Raw genomic sequence first — 17,165 nt, 5'->3', positions numbered from 1 at the left:
CAGGCTGATACCAGAGTGTAAACTGATCTGATTTCTATGTATAGAGGATCAATTCCTGAAAAATCCTGCAGGTTATGCCTGTATTTAAAATATGTAGAGGTCATAGTGTTCATTAACACATATTGATACGTTTAGTATTTCCAGTCTGGCAACAAGTGGAGTCCTATTTTAAAACCATATGATTGAAACTTGTGTTTATAATTTGTTTCAAGAGAGTTAGCCAATTTGTTTGAAGATATCAATTTCAGAACCTATTCACTATTCCCTAAAGCATAAGAAGTTGGCCTGAACTTGTAATGACCTTATAACATTACTTAGAAGTCGATCCTTTAAAAAAATTCCTAGGTATAAGATTACATCCTTGTCATTCACTTATTTCATAAAAGACAGAAAAATGGCCCAGTTGTTTAGATTTTAGACAAGTATAAAAGCTGCTGACTTATTTCATAAGCTCTTTTATGTTTTCTTGGAGGTTGTAAATCACAGTTAATACTTTCTTTAGGGAAACAGTATGTGGTCCAGTGAAAAGTGTGTTCCTCTCAGCTGGCTATGACTTGGAACATTTTGCTTAACCTTTTGAGCCTTGTTAAGCTCTTTTTAGATAACGTGGGCATGTCAGTCCTTGGTGAGATTGTCCTGGTGGCTAAGAGAAAAGATAGTGAGAATGGGATTCATTGTGTAAAGTGTGTGCTTTTTTCCTCATGGACGTTACCTTACTCAGCTGTTGCAGATAGACCAGTTTTAATTAGACAGTTACCACCTTGAGCTGTGGTCCGGTTGCCGTTTCTGTAACATAGTTTCCTTTTGTTTATTATTGGGAACCACTTGAGTCCTAGGAAGTCTTTATGCAAAGTGTTGTTACATCAGCTCAGAAACATTTGGTTCCCTGGTCCCTAGAGTCACAGTAAGACACAAGAGGGCTGGCTCAGTATGCTGAACCGACTTCCTTGTCTGATTACTTCTGGAATTTTGCTGTGGCTTCCATCCTTTATAAAGCCTTAGAATACATTGGGCTTTTTTTTTTTTTTTTTTTTTTTTTTTTTGGAGCTGGGGACCGAACCCAGGGCCTTGCGCTTCCTAGGTAAGCGCTCTACCACTGAGCTAAATCCCCAACCCCCAATATGATTTCTTCTTAAGTGACCATAGGCAGCTTTGGAGAGTAACTTGTGGAGCTAACCCCCTCCTTGTCCTTTCCCTCTTCTACCTATCCCATCCTCCCTGCCTTTCTTCCCCTCTTCTAGCTTTTCTCCCCTCCACTAACTTCCCTTCCCTTCCTTTCCTCCTCTTCACTTCCTTCCCCTCCACTTCCTTTCCTCCTCCTCTCTTTAGGTCTACCCACTTTTCCTCTTTTCATCCTTTCTTCCCTTTCTTTTGCGATGCAGGGGTTTGAACTCAGGGCCCTCTTCGTGCTAGGCAAGCATTCTCTCACAGAGCCACACCCCTTCCCTCTTTCAATGCCTGCATACTATGATCAGCTTTGGTAACTGGTATACCCAGTATCTTTGACATTGTGAGGGCTATTCCTGGTTGTCAACTTGACTACATGTGGAATTAACTAAAACCCAAGTGACTGGAGAAGCCTGTGAGGGATTTTTTTTTTTTTTCGGAGCTGGGGACCGAACCCAGGGCCTTGCGCTTCCTAGGTAAGCGCTCTACCACTGAGCTAAATCCCCAGCCCCCCCCCCCTTTTTTTTTTTTTTTTTTTTGGCTTTTATGCTATGGGGATGAGTTTTAGAGGTAGCAGTTGAATTATCTTGGAAATGTTCTTCTTTTAAAAGATCTTTGTCTCCCCTAGGAAGTATCATTGGGTAGCTTTAAAAGTTTAAGGCCTTCCCTGTCTGTCGATGGAAAGAATCATTTTCTGAAATCAAATGTTTAGTCGTAGGACCCTATGATTAGTCATGATTGGTGGGAGCAGTAGGAAAATGAAGCTCAAATCCATTTTTTTCCCTTTTTAACAGACAAGAATTTAATGTAGGGGTGTAGGGACTGTCTGCAGGTGCCATTGCGAAGCCTTTTACTGTAAGTGCTGCTGTCTTTGAGCTTTGGTTCTGTTTCTATGGCAACCTTAGGATCTGTGTGCTTGGCTGAATGGATTTACAGGAAACTGAAAAACATTGCTATTCTAAGTAGCTTGGTGTGGAAAGCCCAGCCAGCATTCACTGAGAACAAAGCAGGCAATGTATGATAATTGTATTCAGTGTTGGGGATAAAGAGTTGGGGAGAATCCCAGCTTCTGCTTACTGACTGTGTGTTTCTTGAATTTTGGAGGACCAAATGACATACTCTTTATTTCAAATTTCACATTTGATTCCCCTGTCTCCATCCAACCCCCTTTCCCTTTAGCGTTGAAGATGGAATTCATGTCTCAGATATGTTAGGGAAGACCTCTCCTGCCCCCGCTCCCTGATTTCCCTGTTCATTTAAAAAAAAAAAAAGCTATTCTAGTAGAATTGATTTAAACAAAACAAGTCAGTCTCTCTCTCTCTCTCTCTCTCTCTCTCTCTCTCTCTCTCTCTCTGTGTGTGTGTGTGTGTGTGTGTGTGTGTGTGTGTGTAAAATGATGTTTCAATGAATCAATCTCTTGATTTTTTTGTTTCTCAAATCCCAAGGTGGGCAGTCTAGTGCAAGTGGCTTCTTTTGCTAGCACTGTAAATTAAAAATGGCTTCAGTGTCTCTCATGCTTATTCCTTATGTCAAAACTATCCTACTTCAAGTATTCTTAACATGTAAAAGCTGTTTTTCTAAATATTTACAGAAGAGTCATGTAATAAACACGGTTGCTTGGGGAACCAAAATTAAATGCAATTTCCCTTCATTATTTTACCCCAGCCTGTTTAAAGAAGACTGCATCAATGTCAATACAGTTCTATTAAAAGGCCACATGGTGATTTCAGTTCCAATATAAATGTATTGAGACTTCCTGTTTGAGATTTTTCAAGTCATTTTTAGAAGTAGGATAAAATATTTTTTTTTTTTAAAAATGTAAGGTACTCTTGTGTAAAAGCAACCATATAGCAGGACTCTGATGTGGAAAGCATTTGATTTCAGGAGCTACCTCTCCCATTCCACCCACATACATGGGAGAAGACCCGTAAACATTCTGATATGTGCCAGCCTCCTATTATTCCTTCTGTAAAATGTCTTTGTTCTACCAGCAAGGCTGTTTGACTGTGCAAAGGCTCACCCTTATTATTATGGCAATTTAAAACAGTCTTTCGCTGAGACCCAGTCTTTGCATTCCTCCCAGGTCGTGGGATATTTCTGTGAAATACCCTTCTGATATCTCAGGAGACCCTCCCTCATCTCTGGAAACTGCAAGCTGCCAGATAAATCAAGAATAGGGCATAACTGCATATTGCCATCTCTCCTCTGTCCCATAGTCGGAGTAATGGAATCTCAAAGCACTCTAAAATACTGATGAAAGGTTTAATTCTTCAAAGAGCTTCTATGATGCAAGGGTAGAGTCTAGGAAGGTTTTTGTGGTTGTTATTGTTGTTTTAAAGATGTCTCGGACCAAAATTTGTTGAGCAAGTCCTTGCTGAGTCCCTTTAAACAAGTAAGGAGTTACAGGTTTTGGCTGGTCTGTCTTGGGGTAGAAAACAAAAGGTAAACTGGTGCTAACCTGCCTGCTGATGGGTTGGGAGGAATTACAGGAAGATTATAGGAGAGAAGGGGGTAGGACCTAAGACACTCGATTCCTTTCACAGAAATGTGTGGAGCAGAGTCTCCCTGGCAGGTGCTGTGTGAGCAGTGGAGTTGTGGTGATGGACCAGAGAATGCTCCTGATTGTGTAGCACTCAGTCTGTGGTGAGCTCCACAGTGAGCCGGACAGTTACTTCAGTGAAGGGGCAGTGGGCTTGCAGGCCCCTTGGAAGACAAATGCGGCTGAAACCTAAGCAGAAAAGCTCGATGCTTTGACTTCAGTATTGCCTTTATTTCCTGTCAGAAAATCCCACTGTTTTGGTAGCAGTTCCTAAAATAGGGATAAGCGATTTTTAGAAGGTTAGTTATTAGACTTTGGTACTTTAGAGCTAGACAGAAGTTTAAGAGATCTAACCTGCTTACCCAGCTGCCCCCTCTCGACTCTGAGCAGGCAAAGAAACAGTAGATTCCCAGAGTACCGGTGGGTCAGTGTGTTGGCCATCTTGGCATCAATGTAACAAAATACCCGAAACAGTTTCTAAGAGGAAAAGTCTCAGTCTTACAGATTTCAGTTCAAGATGGTGGACCCTGTTGGCGAGGGAGTAGTACATCATGACAGAAGCTTTTGATAGCAAACCCACTCATTTCATTGTTGAGGAACAGAAAAGAGAGGGGGGGCGGGTCCCACAGTCCTCTTGGAAGGCATGCCCCTGCCATTTGCCGACTTCCTATTCGAAGGCTCTACCTCTTAATGGTTCTACAGTGCCCTAGTAACTCTACTCTGACAATCCAACAGCCTTTAACATGGGAAGCCTTGGGAGGCTTTCAGGGTCCAAATTATAGCAGCTGGGAAATTGAGACCCAGTACATCCTCCTTGGTTTCAGAATGTTAGTACCTCATGGTGCTACTGTGCCTGTTTTGTCTTAATAAAAAGTGTATCACAGTTGGAATACTCTAATAGTATTTTCCTCAGACCTCAAGCCTTCCATGTGTCTGCATTCTCTTTAACAGAGATGAAGTAGGGAAGAGAAAAGGAGGGCTGTGGTAAACTGTCAGGAGCTTGCAGTGAAGTTACGTTGGTCCCTTTCCCCTTGACCTAATTAATCTGCCTACCGCAGGATAGAAAATGACTATCGTAAGTCCGTAAGTGCTCCCAGTGGTGTGGAAAGCTTGGGCAGGTTCCTGTCATATGCCACACGTCTCAGTTGGATGTGTCTCTGTGTTAAGTCTTACTGACTGTTTTAATTTTGTACCTTAGTATAAATATTAACCCCCCATTTCTGTAGTTTTCTTTCACAAGCCACATCACATTTGCTATTACCAATGATCTTCTTAGAAGAATGAATTCCGTAAGTTAAAAAATTTAGAAGCAAATTAAGATCGTCTCATGGATGTATTTTTTCTTCTCCCACTCTCGTTAAAACAAATTTTAGTGACAATACCAATTTTTTTCCTGAAACAGATTAGTGACTCGTATCAGACCTTAGTGTTAATCTCAGTTTTTTTTAAAATGAAAATTAAAAGAAAAATTCAGAATTCAAGTACAAGAAATAAGTTCTAAAACATGAAAGTAGTACTTGAGTGACCAAATATGAAAACACGAGAGAGATGAGGTACCAAATGGTACGAGGGGTGTGTGTACCACTGTGTACAACCGTGTGTGTGTGTGTGTGTGTGTGTGTGTGTGTGTGTGTGTGTGTGTGTGTGTGTGCATGGAGGTTGGGAAATGTTGGCTGTCTTTTCTTTATCACTCTCTGCCTTAAATTTTGAGCTGAGTCCTTTTGCCGTATGTCTTAGGGTTTTATCGCTGTGGAGAGACACCATGGTCACAACAACTCTTACACTGTCAAGCATTTAATCGGGGCTGGCTTACAGTTTCAGAGGTTCAGTCCATTGCCATCATGGCAGGAAACATGGCAGCATGCAGTCAGACATGGTGCTGGCGAAGGAGCTGAGAGCTCTCCATCTTGATCCAGGAGGAGACCGTCTTTTGCAGGAAAAAACTCTTTCACACTGGGCAAAGCCTGAACACAGGACACTTCAAAGCCCACCCACAATGACACACTTCATCCAACAAGGCCACTCCTTATGGCCAGCCATTCAAACACAACAATCTTTAGGCATGAAACCACCACACCAAATCCAAAAAGTCAGTGGCTCTGGCTGGGCTGGCCTGCTAGCCAGTGAGTGGGATTTATCTCTGCCCTCGAGTGCCAGAGTCCACAGGCGATGCTTGACCATGCCCAACTTTTGCATGGATCCTCAGGTCCTCTTCCTTGCAAAGCAAGGTTTCTTAGCCATTGAACCGTCTCCCCCAGTCCCAGCTATTCTGTCTCACTAAGTTAGTCCTTCTTTCTGCTCCTTCATGCACATGAGCCTGAGAGAGGTTAAATATCTCGCCCAAGATTGTCCACATGAGTGAGTGTGTGTGTGTGTGTGTGTGTGTGTGTGCACATGCACAAGCATGAATGTGTAGGTGGGTGTGGCAGCAAAGAGCTTGTCCAGGTGCCTAGTTTCCAACACAATCCATGCTCGAGTGCTCATACCTGTGCTGAGATATGGTACCCAAGAAAGTGGAATCTTCACCCTCTGCCGATACTGGTTTTTTTTTCCATCTTCACCGATACCATCACCCTGCCTCTGTGCATTTAGATTTACAGCCAAAACAGAATAGCGATGACCCCTAGCACAACACTCATGTCTGCTTTGTGCAAACTGTAAATGGAGACCTGTACTCCAAAGCAGTGGTGGAGAAAGAGATCTGTTCCTTTCCTTCTCGCTGTCAGTGCTGTGTGCTGCTTTTCCTCCCTTTGGTTTAGTAGCAGTTGCTGGTCCACTACAGGCTCCACTGCCCTGTCTCGTAGCATGGCTCCTAGTTGCCTGTAACTCAGGAGGAAGCCCGTCTTCCACCCACGTCCAGCCCCCACCAGCTTTCTCAGTGTCTGAAGTCCTTGTGAAGTCCAGCAGGAAAACAGCCCAGAAGAGGGTTTGTTCCTGTGTCTGGTTTTTATCTTCAGTGTTCATAGCATTTTTTCTTCCTTTTTTAGATAGATGTGACCCCTTGAAATGCTAATTCTCCCACAAAAGGTGGAAAGAGAGGTTTTGATTTTTCTAAAAGCCCTACAGGCTGCAAGACACCATTCTAGTTTCACAATTGAGAATTTCTCCTGTGACAGCTTCCCGTCCCCTGGTGTGCCTTCAGTGCTGCCCTGCAGGCAGATTCTAGCCCCCCTTCCAGGAACCCAGACTTCAGGCTTAAGGCTTCTTCTCTCTCTTACATACTTGCCCAGCTCTTCCCGAACTGAGAAAACCCAAAGCCTTTAGGAATCAAGAGTAAAGTAAAAGGCCTCCTGGCACCATGCTGTGAGGTGCCCACCCTGTGTCCTGTCTTCACACCTTCACTGTGAAAGGAGGATGTGGTCTCATCCAGAGCCCTTCACTTTCTCTGCCCACTGATTTCATTCTGCCTCATAGAGCCAAACAGCTCTCTGGTTTTCTTTTTCTTTCCCACAGCCAAAATTTTCTGGCTCCTGGGACTTTGCAACAGGATGCTAGTAGGTGCCTATTGTTTTTCTCACCTTGGGAGAGTAGGGGGAAGCAGTCACTTGACCTTTGACTCCCCCCCCACACACACACACACTCTTCTTTTTCCTTGTCCCACCTTTAGTCAGAACTCTGGGAAACTCTGTCAGCTCTTTTAACCACCACTGAGTCATCTCTCCATTCCCTGAGATGTCAGTTTTTAGTCTCTCTCTGATTTGTTCTGTAACTGACACGAAGGCCCCTTGAAATACTTTCTCGACTTGGTTTCCAACAAACTGTAAAAAGTCTTGATTTCTTTCTTGGTTTTGCAGCGTCTCCCAAGCTTGGCATGTAGCTGGCCTCTCGGCTTTGACCTCCTCTTATGCGCATGGCCCAGGGTTTAGTTGCTAATCTAGCCACATTGGCAAATCTGGTGTTCAGCCTTGGTGTCTCTCCTCCAGTTGAGATTTGTATGTCCCAGCTTTATGAACAGCGCCCTACTTGACAGTGTGATAGTCATGTCACAGACGATGTTCCAGATCTGAGTTTTGGAACAGCCTGTCTGCCACTAAGTTCATTTTATACTTCTCACTGTCAGAGCTAATGGCAGCTACAGCACTTCTGTCACACTAGTCAAAAGCCTTGACTCTTCTTCATCTCCTGTCTCCAGTCTTTACCCCCTGACCCCTCAGAACAGATAGCCCTCATCCCTTCCATGGCAGTAGTCTCCAGCTCACCATACCTGGTAATGTCCTTTGTAGTCTAAACTTCACTGTTTTCCAGTCATACATAGCTACACATTTTAGGTCAAGCTCGTCCAGAGAAGCTGCTCTTGTCTGGTACTCAGCCCCAATAGGCATAGTCTCATACCATACTTCAGTTAATCAGAACATATGTTACTTCAGATAATCAGAACACATGTTAGACGTCCACCAATGCTGTGGTCCCCACTAGCCCTCTGGGATGATGGATAGGACATGTTCTTGCTCAGACCGTGGCACTAAAGGTTGGTTAGAAAAACCTCTGAGGAGCTGGAGAGATGACTAGGAGGTTAGGAATGGTTACTGCTCTTGCAGAGAATCTGAGTTTGGTTCCCAGCACCCATGTCAGTTGGCTCATAAATGCCTGGAACTCAGTTCACTGTGATGAGATACCCTCTTCTGGCTTCTGCAGGTACTCACAGTCTGTATACATAACCCTATATGGACATGTGTACACACACATACACACGTACATGGACACATATGTACACACATGTGCACACCTTTACATGGACACAATTATGCACACACACAATTACACACATATACATGCATGGACATGTGTGCATAGGTGCATGTGTGCACACATGCATACATGCATGGACACATATACATGTACATGTACACACAAAGACACAGACATGCACACTGAGAGGCCACATGTGACAAACTGTAATGATGAAGCTGACCCTGAGGTGGAAATGCTATGAATGTCCATCAGGCAGTGTGCCTTTTACAAGACAGTGTTCTACCACCATAGAAAACAATAAATCACTCAACATTTGCCCTAACCTGGATGACCCTTAAACAAGCAAAGGGAAAGGCCATTACAAAGGGCCTTGTACTGTATGATATAATGTATATGAGATATCTGGAGAGGGCTGGAGAGTTGGTTCAGCAGTTAAGAGCCCTGGCGGCTCTTCCAGAAGACCCAGGCTCAATTCCCACACCCACATGGCAGCTTACAACTATAACTTCAGTTCCAGGGGATATGACACCTTTTTCTGGCTTCTGGATATGGTAGGGGAAACAACCATACATAAAAAATAAAAATAAAACATTAAAAAAATCTGGGCCCCATAGAACCATAGAACAAGGTGGAGTTGTGGATACCGGGTAATGAGAGAAGAGGCCACAGGAAATGACTACTAATGGGCTCAGAATTTCTTTCCTGATCGAGGTGATAGCTGTACAATTCGGAATGTATTAGATGGTCCTCAGTTGTGTACTTGAGTGGGTGATTGTACAGTGCTGGTTATTTTATGTCAACATGATACAAGCTAGAGTCATGTGAAAGGAGGGACCTCGTGTGAGAACACACCCCTATAAGACTGACTTGTAGGCAAGCATGTGGGACATTTTGTTGATTGATTGGTGTGGTAGAGCCTAACCCATTGTGGGTGGTGCCACCCCTTGGCTGGCAATCCCGGGTTGTGTAAAAAGGCAAGTTGAGTGAGGCAGTAAGCAGCAGTCCTCTGTGGTTTTACCTTAGGGTCTGTCCTGACTTCCCTTCATGATGGATCTCCTTTGTAAGATGAAGCAAACCCTTCTCTCCCCCGAGCTGTGTTCTCAGAGCCATAGAAACCCAACTAGAAAAGTCTATGACTCAAATCTTAATAAAGGAAAACCAGAACAAGCCACAGCTGCTATGCTGGCGGGAACACAATGTCATGGTTGAGCAGTGAACAGGGGAAATGTCAGTGACAAGGTTTAAGGGTCTGATGAAGAGTCATTAGTTTGTAATGAGGGTGGTGTGGTCGCCCTGCTGTTGTGATAACAATGACTGAACCGAGGGGATGTGGGGAGATTGGAGGTCAGATAGCCAGTGTCAGGACCGCAGAGGACACCAAGTGGAGGTTGACAATACTGCTCAGCCACGTGAGTAGTGGGAAGGACCTGCTGTGGGAGCAGAGCCAAGCCCAAATACAGGATTCCCAGGAGTATGGTGTGGATAAAGACGTAATTCACACAATCCAAAAAGTAGATAATGTTGTCACCACCTGAGGTGGTGAGCAGAGGCAGGGTTGGCAGGTGAAAGGTGATTGGTGCTTTTAAATCACTGATCTGATGAGGCGTGAGCTAACTACAGAAGCTGGGTTCTACTTGATAATTGAGACGTGGGTAGGACCCATGCCTACTGCGCCCCCTGGCTGCTGAGAGGCCCATCGTCTTCATTACCTAATTACTGTAACCCAAGTCTTTCACTGTGTATCTATCTAGTTCACTGTGGTTTTTTTTTTTTTTTTTTTTTTTTTTTTTGGTTCTTTTTTGGAGCTGGGGACCAGGGCCTTGCGCTTCCTAGGCAAGCGCTCTACCACTGAGCTAAATCCCCAACCCCGTTCACTGTGTTTTTTATGCAGACTTATTTATTCCAACATAAAGATGAATTGTGACCGTAGAGTCAGAAGGTCTTACTGAGATTGCAGAGAACTCTCAAGTAGTGGATCAAGGTTTTTAAAATATCAACACATTATTATTTTGGAGATGAAGCCATTTTCATAAGAGAAGTTTTTGTGCAGCTCCTTGTAAAAGCACATTTGAAACACAGCTTGTCCATATCAAAGTGCTAGAAATGGCTCTGTTGTCACCAGTAGACCAAAGATGAATGTTTTGCTGCCGTGGACCAGGCTTTCTGGGATCTTAAACAGAGAGTATGGAGTGGGGAGCTTTCTTAAAAACTGAAGATGTAATTCAGACAACACATGAGGGTGCAGGACCAGGAAGTCTTCCCCAACCTTGATAAAGGCGGTGATCAGGGAAACACACACTGCAGTGAGCAGGTCTCTGTCCCACCACAGTGCTGTGGGTAACGCTTGAATGTGCAGTTAATTTTGCTGACTTTTATTGTGCTCCAATGTTTCTAATTTCTTGGATTTTCTTTTTCTAGGTTACTTGTCTGCAAGACTTTTTTGGAGACGATGATGTTTTTATTGCATGTGGACCTGAAAAATATCGTTATGCCCAAGATGACTTTGTCCTGGATCATAGTGGTGAGGCAATTCATTGACCATCTCTGTAGCTCCTGAAAAGAAAACTCAGAATTTAGACACTCAGACATGTTAACCTAGGTACACTGGAGAAAGTTGACCAAGCACAAGTGGTGTTCACTGGTAGTCCCAGCCACTCAGGAGGCTGAGGCAGGAGGATCACTTGACTCTAAGATTTTAAGGCCAGCCTTGGCAACATATTGAAAACGTATTGAAGGATAATTAATAAACTGTCCATCGTAATTATTGGAGATTTCTTTTTATGTCATTGTTTTAAAACATGCTTTATAAAAACATACATTGTTTATATTTTTATAAAAATATGGGTGGGATAAAAAATACCCATTTCTTTATTTTTACCCATTAATAGAGTTTTTTAATCATTACTTCAATGATTCCAAATGATACTGGCTTTAAGGAAATGGCTCTATCCTATTGCCGTAATTCTGTATACCTACTCTAGTAGAAATGACTGTTTTAGCTGATAGAAAAATCAACCTCATTTTTAAGTGAGTGAAATTCAAGTTCGATATATTTTACAAAGGAAAGAGATTAAAGCTATAATCTCATCTTTTATAAATAAGGAAAGATGTCTTTAGAGATCCAGATGGACGATAGAAATAGATCACCAAGATAACGTGATGCGTGTGCTTATTTAAATCAGAGACTGTCTGGTCTGAGGAAGCAGCTCAGCAGTTGAGAGCCTGTTCTGCTGTTGCTGAGGGCCAAAGTGTGGCTCCTAGGACCTTTATTGCAGGGCCCACAACTGTGTGTAATTTCTGTCTTAGGGGATAGGATGCCCCCTTCTGGCCTCTATGGGCACTGCACTCAGATGCCCATACTCACAAAGAGATACACACACACACACACACACACACACACACACACACACACACACACAATTTTAAAATATGGTAAATCATCTGGGCAGCGGTGAGCACACATTTTTAATCCCAGCTCTCAGGAGGTAGAGGCAGGCAGATCTGTGAGTTTGAGGCCACCCTGATCTACACCATGAGTTCTAGGACACCCAGGGCTACACAGAGAAACCCTGTCTTGAACAAAACACAAACAAATACATTTTCTAAAAAACTGATAATGGACAGGTTATTAAACTGTCGTGTGTAAATATTTTTGTTTTACTATGTGTTTCCCAAGCGCTTGCTTCGGACTTATCAGTTTCAGTTTTCACCTCTGCTAATTTCTTTAAAGGTTTCTATATTGTGTCCCTGTGCTGGAATGACTTTGTCAACCTGTAACACCACTGGGAAGTCTGTAATTGTAATACTGTACTTTTGTGTCCTCCGTGCTGACAATCTACCCTGTTCCTGGGATACCAAGATTGACTAAAACGTTCACTTACCCATCAACTGTCTTTTACTGAAAATTTTAGTTTTCAGTTTCTGAGCGATTTTGTCAATAAGCAGACACTTTGAAAGTCGAGACAGAGAAACTAAATTTTGCACTGTAGGTTTTACTGTGGAAGGTATGGTGTGGTGTACAAAGCCGGGCTCCCTACAGGTTTATTCTGGAGCTGAATATGAATGACTGTGGCCAGGAACACAGATTCAAGGCACTCGTTACCCTGGCAGCAGTTTCATGAAGTTTCTAGAGTAACAGAACAAAGAAAGCCACAAGCCAGGGCACTCTTAAAACGCCTTAGAAATGTCAGGCAGGCCGGCGACAGCAAAGCAGGTGAGCATGTGCCGAGGCCTTGGATGCTGTCCGATGAGTTCTTACCTTACATCGCTGGAACTAGGGGTCTGTTCGTGTGTTTTAACAAGACTTGCCTAACAGTCACACACAGGTTGGCAGTAAATGGTTATTAGGGGGCTAAGATAGCCTCGAACAGTCTGGCCCATCTCTGCATCTTTCCAACACTCCACAATCAACAAAGCTCCAATCAGAGAAGATCGTAGTGACTTAGTCACTGTAGTCACCACGGTGGTGCTAACAGCAGCAACAACAAAGCAGCGTTCACTGCTTACTGTGTGTGTCTAGCAGGTCAGCTGTTGCTTTGTGTGTGGTGAGTTTACCTGATCGAGCCGGATCATCTGGCTTTTGTTGATGAAGATGGCCTCTAATAGGTTTTAAAATACGAGCCCTATCGTATTTACCCCATCTCGATTTCTAGCTATTTAATCTTCTTCAAGGTGGGAGTGGTAAGGATATCTTAAAAGACTTTGTGAGGATTCCCTGAATTAATATGTCATATAGCTCGGGGGACCCTGTATGTCTTGCTCTTTTGGCTACTGTCAGTTTTGTAGCACCGTCTTCACACAGTGAAGTTGAATGGTGAGAGCAAATCTCATTTTGGATTCTATCACAGATACACTTACGAGAACACAAAGTTTTTTTAATCGGTTGTGTAACTGTTTTGTCTTGAGAGTTCCAGCTTTGAATATCACACACTAAAAGTCACGCATTAAAACAATAACAAAAAAATCAAAGGACGAATACGTTTGAAAGCCCACCAAAACAATAAAAAGAAAGAAAGAGGGAGGAATAAAAGAGACTCTGGTGTGGTGGCGGATGACTTTAATATTCCAGCATGTGTGAGGCAGAGGCAGGCAGATCTCTGAGTTAAGGCCGGCATGGTTTACATAGTGAGTTCTAGGCTAGATAAGGCTACACAGTGAGAGCTTGTTTTAAACAGTCAACATGCACAGAATTCTGCTAATCCAGTGGTTCTCAACCTTCTATCTTCATTGCTACTTCATAACTAATTTTGCTACTGTTATGGACTAGAATGTACATACCTGCATTTTCCCCATGGTCTTAAGCAGCCGACCCCTGTGAAAGGGGGGCATTTGACATCAGAAGGATCGTGACCCATAGGTTGAGAACCGCTGTGCTAAACTAATCTTGGTCAAATGATAAATTTCTCCTGATTCCTAACCCAGGGTGTGTTTCTGAAGTTCCGGCTTATTGGGGCTTGTTTTGGTACATCCCGCTCATTAGAGGGACATTGTCTCTAAAACGTTTAACAGTCTACACTGGGAGCTTTCCAGACAAAGGAACACAATCCATAATACTAATGGATTAGCAGAAACTGGAGCTGCCCCATTTATATAAGGTTTGATTAGAGCCTTTCAGATGTTAACTAGGCTCCCCTGGTGTGTCTCCCCTGATTAGAATACTTCACATGTTAATTTACCACCCCGGGGATATAGATTAAAATTAACTCTCATTCTAATCTTTTTGCATAAATTGAAGTATTTTGAAGTAAACCATAGACAATATGTTATCTAATTTATCCCTTACAACTAGCCCACGAAGCACATTTTATTCTTAGGTTAATGTTAGGGAGAAATACGGAGGCTGGCCCGTAAGCAGTGTCCCGAGCCCGCCTGACTGCCAATGCTGTGATCTTAATTACTCAAATGTGAAGTGGCAAATGCAGCTGTAATTTGTTCTGGTTCTCCACATGCTGTTTTATTTGGCGGCCTATGGAAAGGTCTGTGCTCTTGTTTAAAGGCGCTCCTCTCCCCTTTGCCCGTCCATGCTATGGAGAGATGGGTAGTTACAGTACGTAGGTCCTAATCCGAGGTTCATGTCCTTCTGATGCACGATGAGCAAGGACTTGAAGAGGACAATTCTGGTTGGTGCTGCCTGTGGGGAGAGCTGAGGCTTATCTGTGAAGAATATTGTGCGTTTGCTCAGGACAGTGGAGTTGTGTGCCCAGTAAGAACTCAGTCCAAACAATGACGTGTCACAGATGTGGATCTAACAGAAGATCTAAACCTCACATGTACTTTCTGGACAGTTGCTGCATGCATTGAATTTCTGGAGCTCGGGGGCCGGCAGCTCACAAGTCCTGGGTTCAGTCTATAGCACTGAAAAGGAAAAGGTAGGATGGGAAGGAGACTGTCAGGCAATAGCAACAGGGTTGGGGAGACCCCCTTGTAAGGTGCGTGGGGTTGTAAGTGTGAGGGCCAGAGTTCAAATCTCCACCACCCTACAAAACACCAGGCATGGTGGCTCATGTGTCTGTGACATCAGACCTTGGAGGTCAACACAAGAGCATTCCTGGGGCTCACTGGCCCAGTAGGCCAGCAGAGTGGATCCCTGAGTTCAGTGAGAGAGCTTACCTCAGTTAGGTGGATCCGTGCTTCTTGGAGTCATGTGATTGCACATGTGCATGTGCACACATACACTAGGTGACAAGCAGCTTGCTATAATCACATGTGGTGTGTTTGAGCAATGGTAAAATCTGCTTACAAATGCACTTTTGCTCTTTACAGAGTGCCGTGTCCTGAAGTCATCTTATTCTCGGGCCTCAGCTGCTAAGTATTCTGGATCCAGAAGCCCAGGGCTCTCCCGCCGCAGCAAGTCACCAGCTTCAGGTAGTAACAGAGGCCCAGTGGATGGTCTTAGAGGGAGTACGTCTTCTTAGCTTTCTCACGTTTTTATGAACGAACCAGCCTTTGCCAGCTTTTGTGCAGCCACGTTCTAGAACAATGACAGACAATAAGATTTGTAAGTCAGAACCCTTAGACCTGTCTTCCAGGGGTCTCTCAGGAAAGCCCTGCACTTGATTCTGTCACGTTTTCTCGCAGACCTCACTGTCTGGTCTTCCACTGCTGTGCACATAAAAGTACTTGACATTTCGAGCACTGTAAACTGCATTTTGAATTCTGTGCTTCATAATTGTGGATATTTATCTTCTTAAAATTACTTCTTACTGGTGCAACGCACACACTGTTCCACACAGAAATAGATTTGCCTCAGAGATTCCAGTCTTCCTCAACCATGTATTAACGATTATTCTCAGAAAGGATTACTTAAGCTCTATAATTTTTAGACCCAGATCTTACATATTTGTCAAAATTTACACTGCTTTGATATTTGTAACATTGAAAACACCCAAATTATATCTCAATAAGTTGAATTTGCAGTCATTACAAATCATTTTACTCAATTTATTGTTAAGGAAATGATTTTAGAGGGGGGAAAAGTGTTTTTGCAGGCAGCATCCTTATTCCTGCCCAGTCTGCTGCCCCTCAAAGTGAACTAAACTTTTCTTGGAACAGAGTTAGGATTTGACGTGTGAGGCATCTAAGGGTTGTCCCAAATGAACTGTCTCTACTGTCAGACTTGGTCAGACATTTTCTCTGCTGCTCCTGGAGCAGCACCCACCCCACTTCCTCTAGGGCAGGCTGTGTTGCTGTCTTTTAGACCTGCTGAATAACTGCTCTCCTTACTGTCTCCTCCTGCTCTGTGCATATGCGTGTGTACAGTAAAGAGGGCTGGCCACTCCAGTGCCTATTCTACAGCCAAATCCCCAGGTGAGCCCGGATCCTTGCCGCTCTGTCGCTCTGCTGGGTTTCGTTTCTGTCTCCGGCTGCATTTCTGTTTTCTTCGCTCCATCTCCATAAGTGTTTCTGGTCTTTGCTGTGGACATCTGTGCCATCTGTAAGGACATTTTACAATGCACAGGCCACTCCAGGCTCCCTGCTCGCTACGGAACCACGTAACCTAAGGATATGGCGGAACGCCTGTCTGTGTCGTTGAAGCACAGTGGCCCCTGAGGAGGCAGTTACCTCCAGGAGGTCTGTGTTCTAGTGAACTGTAGAAAATGTTCCGTGACTAAAAAGGCTAGCATTTGTTAGCAGTACAGATACGGAAGGAGTTTCTAACCTCACGCTTCGCTCAGACCTGGGTTAAAGGTTAGGAGTCATTAAAAATTTTTCTAACTCAAAGTACTTTATGAAGGCCAGTGCCAGAATAGGACAGGGAAGCACTTCTTGCACATGGAAGGAGGCAGCCCTCCTGCATCTTAGTTGGGAAACAATTATTTTCACACAGCACTCTACACTCAGGCTTTCTAAATCTGTGACAGTTGACACCCGGGTTTTTAAACCAAAGGTATTTCTGCCACCGCCATTATTCTAAATTGTATTGACTGCAGTGTCTTAGATCTGGAGCATAAATGTGCTCAGATATGGTTTTCTAGCTGAATTATTCCTAGCTTTTGTTTCAGGTGACAGGTTTATAGATGCTTGTCATGTCAGGAAAATGATTACATAAAAGTAGAGCGAGAGGCTGAGGAGTCAGGTGTGATTAATTCAGCTCTGTCCCCTGAGGTCTGCAGAGGAAACTTACTGAATAATAACATTTCATGACCACATTTGTCTTCAGACCATCTACTGTTCTATGACGGAGCCCAGTAAATACTTAAATGATTTTTTTTTAAAATCTGAATTTGCAGTGCTTAAAAATCGGTTGAGGGCTAGCATTTCAGTATGC

At 43.6% G+C, this 17,165-nt stretch overlaps 1 protein-coding gene across 16 annotated transcripts in view; it reads left to right on the top strand.

Annotated features, from left to right (window-relative positions):
* Dclk2 (doublecortin-like kinase 2) overlaps positions 1–17,165 on the top strand; it is a 129,694-nt gene that overhangs the window by 70,903 nt on the left and 41,626 nt on the right. For 11 of the 16 annotated variants that reach the window (XR_351806.5, XM_063281896.1, XM_063281900.1 and 8 more), the window contains exons 3-5: positions 10,817–10,919; positions 15,161–15,262; positions 16,157–16,204. Coding sequence is in view for 15 of the 16 variants with exons in the window: in XM_063281896.1 (XP_063137966.1) it covers positions 10,817–10,919; positions 15,161–15,262; positions 16,157–16,204 (253 nt within the window). In the remaining variant the exon portion in view is untranslated. The remainder of the gene's footprint in view (positions 1–10,816; positions 10,920–15,160; positions 15,263–16,156; positions 16,205–17,165) is intronic. The other 5 variants (XM_063281898.1, XM_006232685.5, XM_006232682.5 and 2 more) reach the window with 1 other exon arrangement.

Source organism: Rattus norvegicus, chromosome 2, assembly GCF_036323735.1.
Source record: "Rattus norvegicus strain BN/NHsdMcwi chromosome 2, GRCr8, whole genome shotgun sequence".
Taxonomy (NCBI): Eukaryota; Metazoa; Chordata; class Mammalia; order Rodentia; family Muridae; genus Rattus; species Rattus norvegicus.
This window is presented reverse-complemented; position numbering and strand designations above follow the sequence as displayed.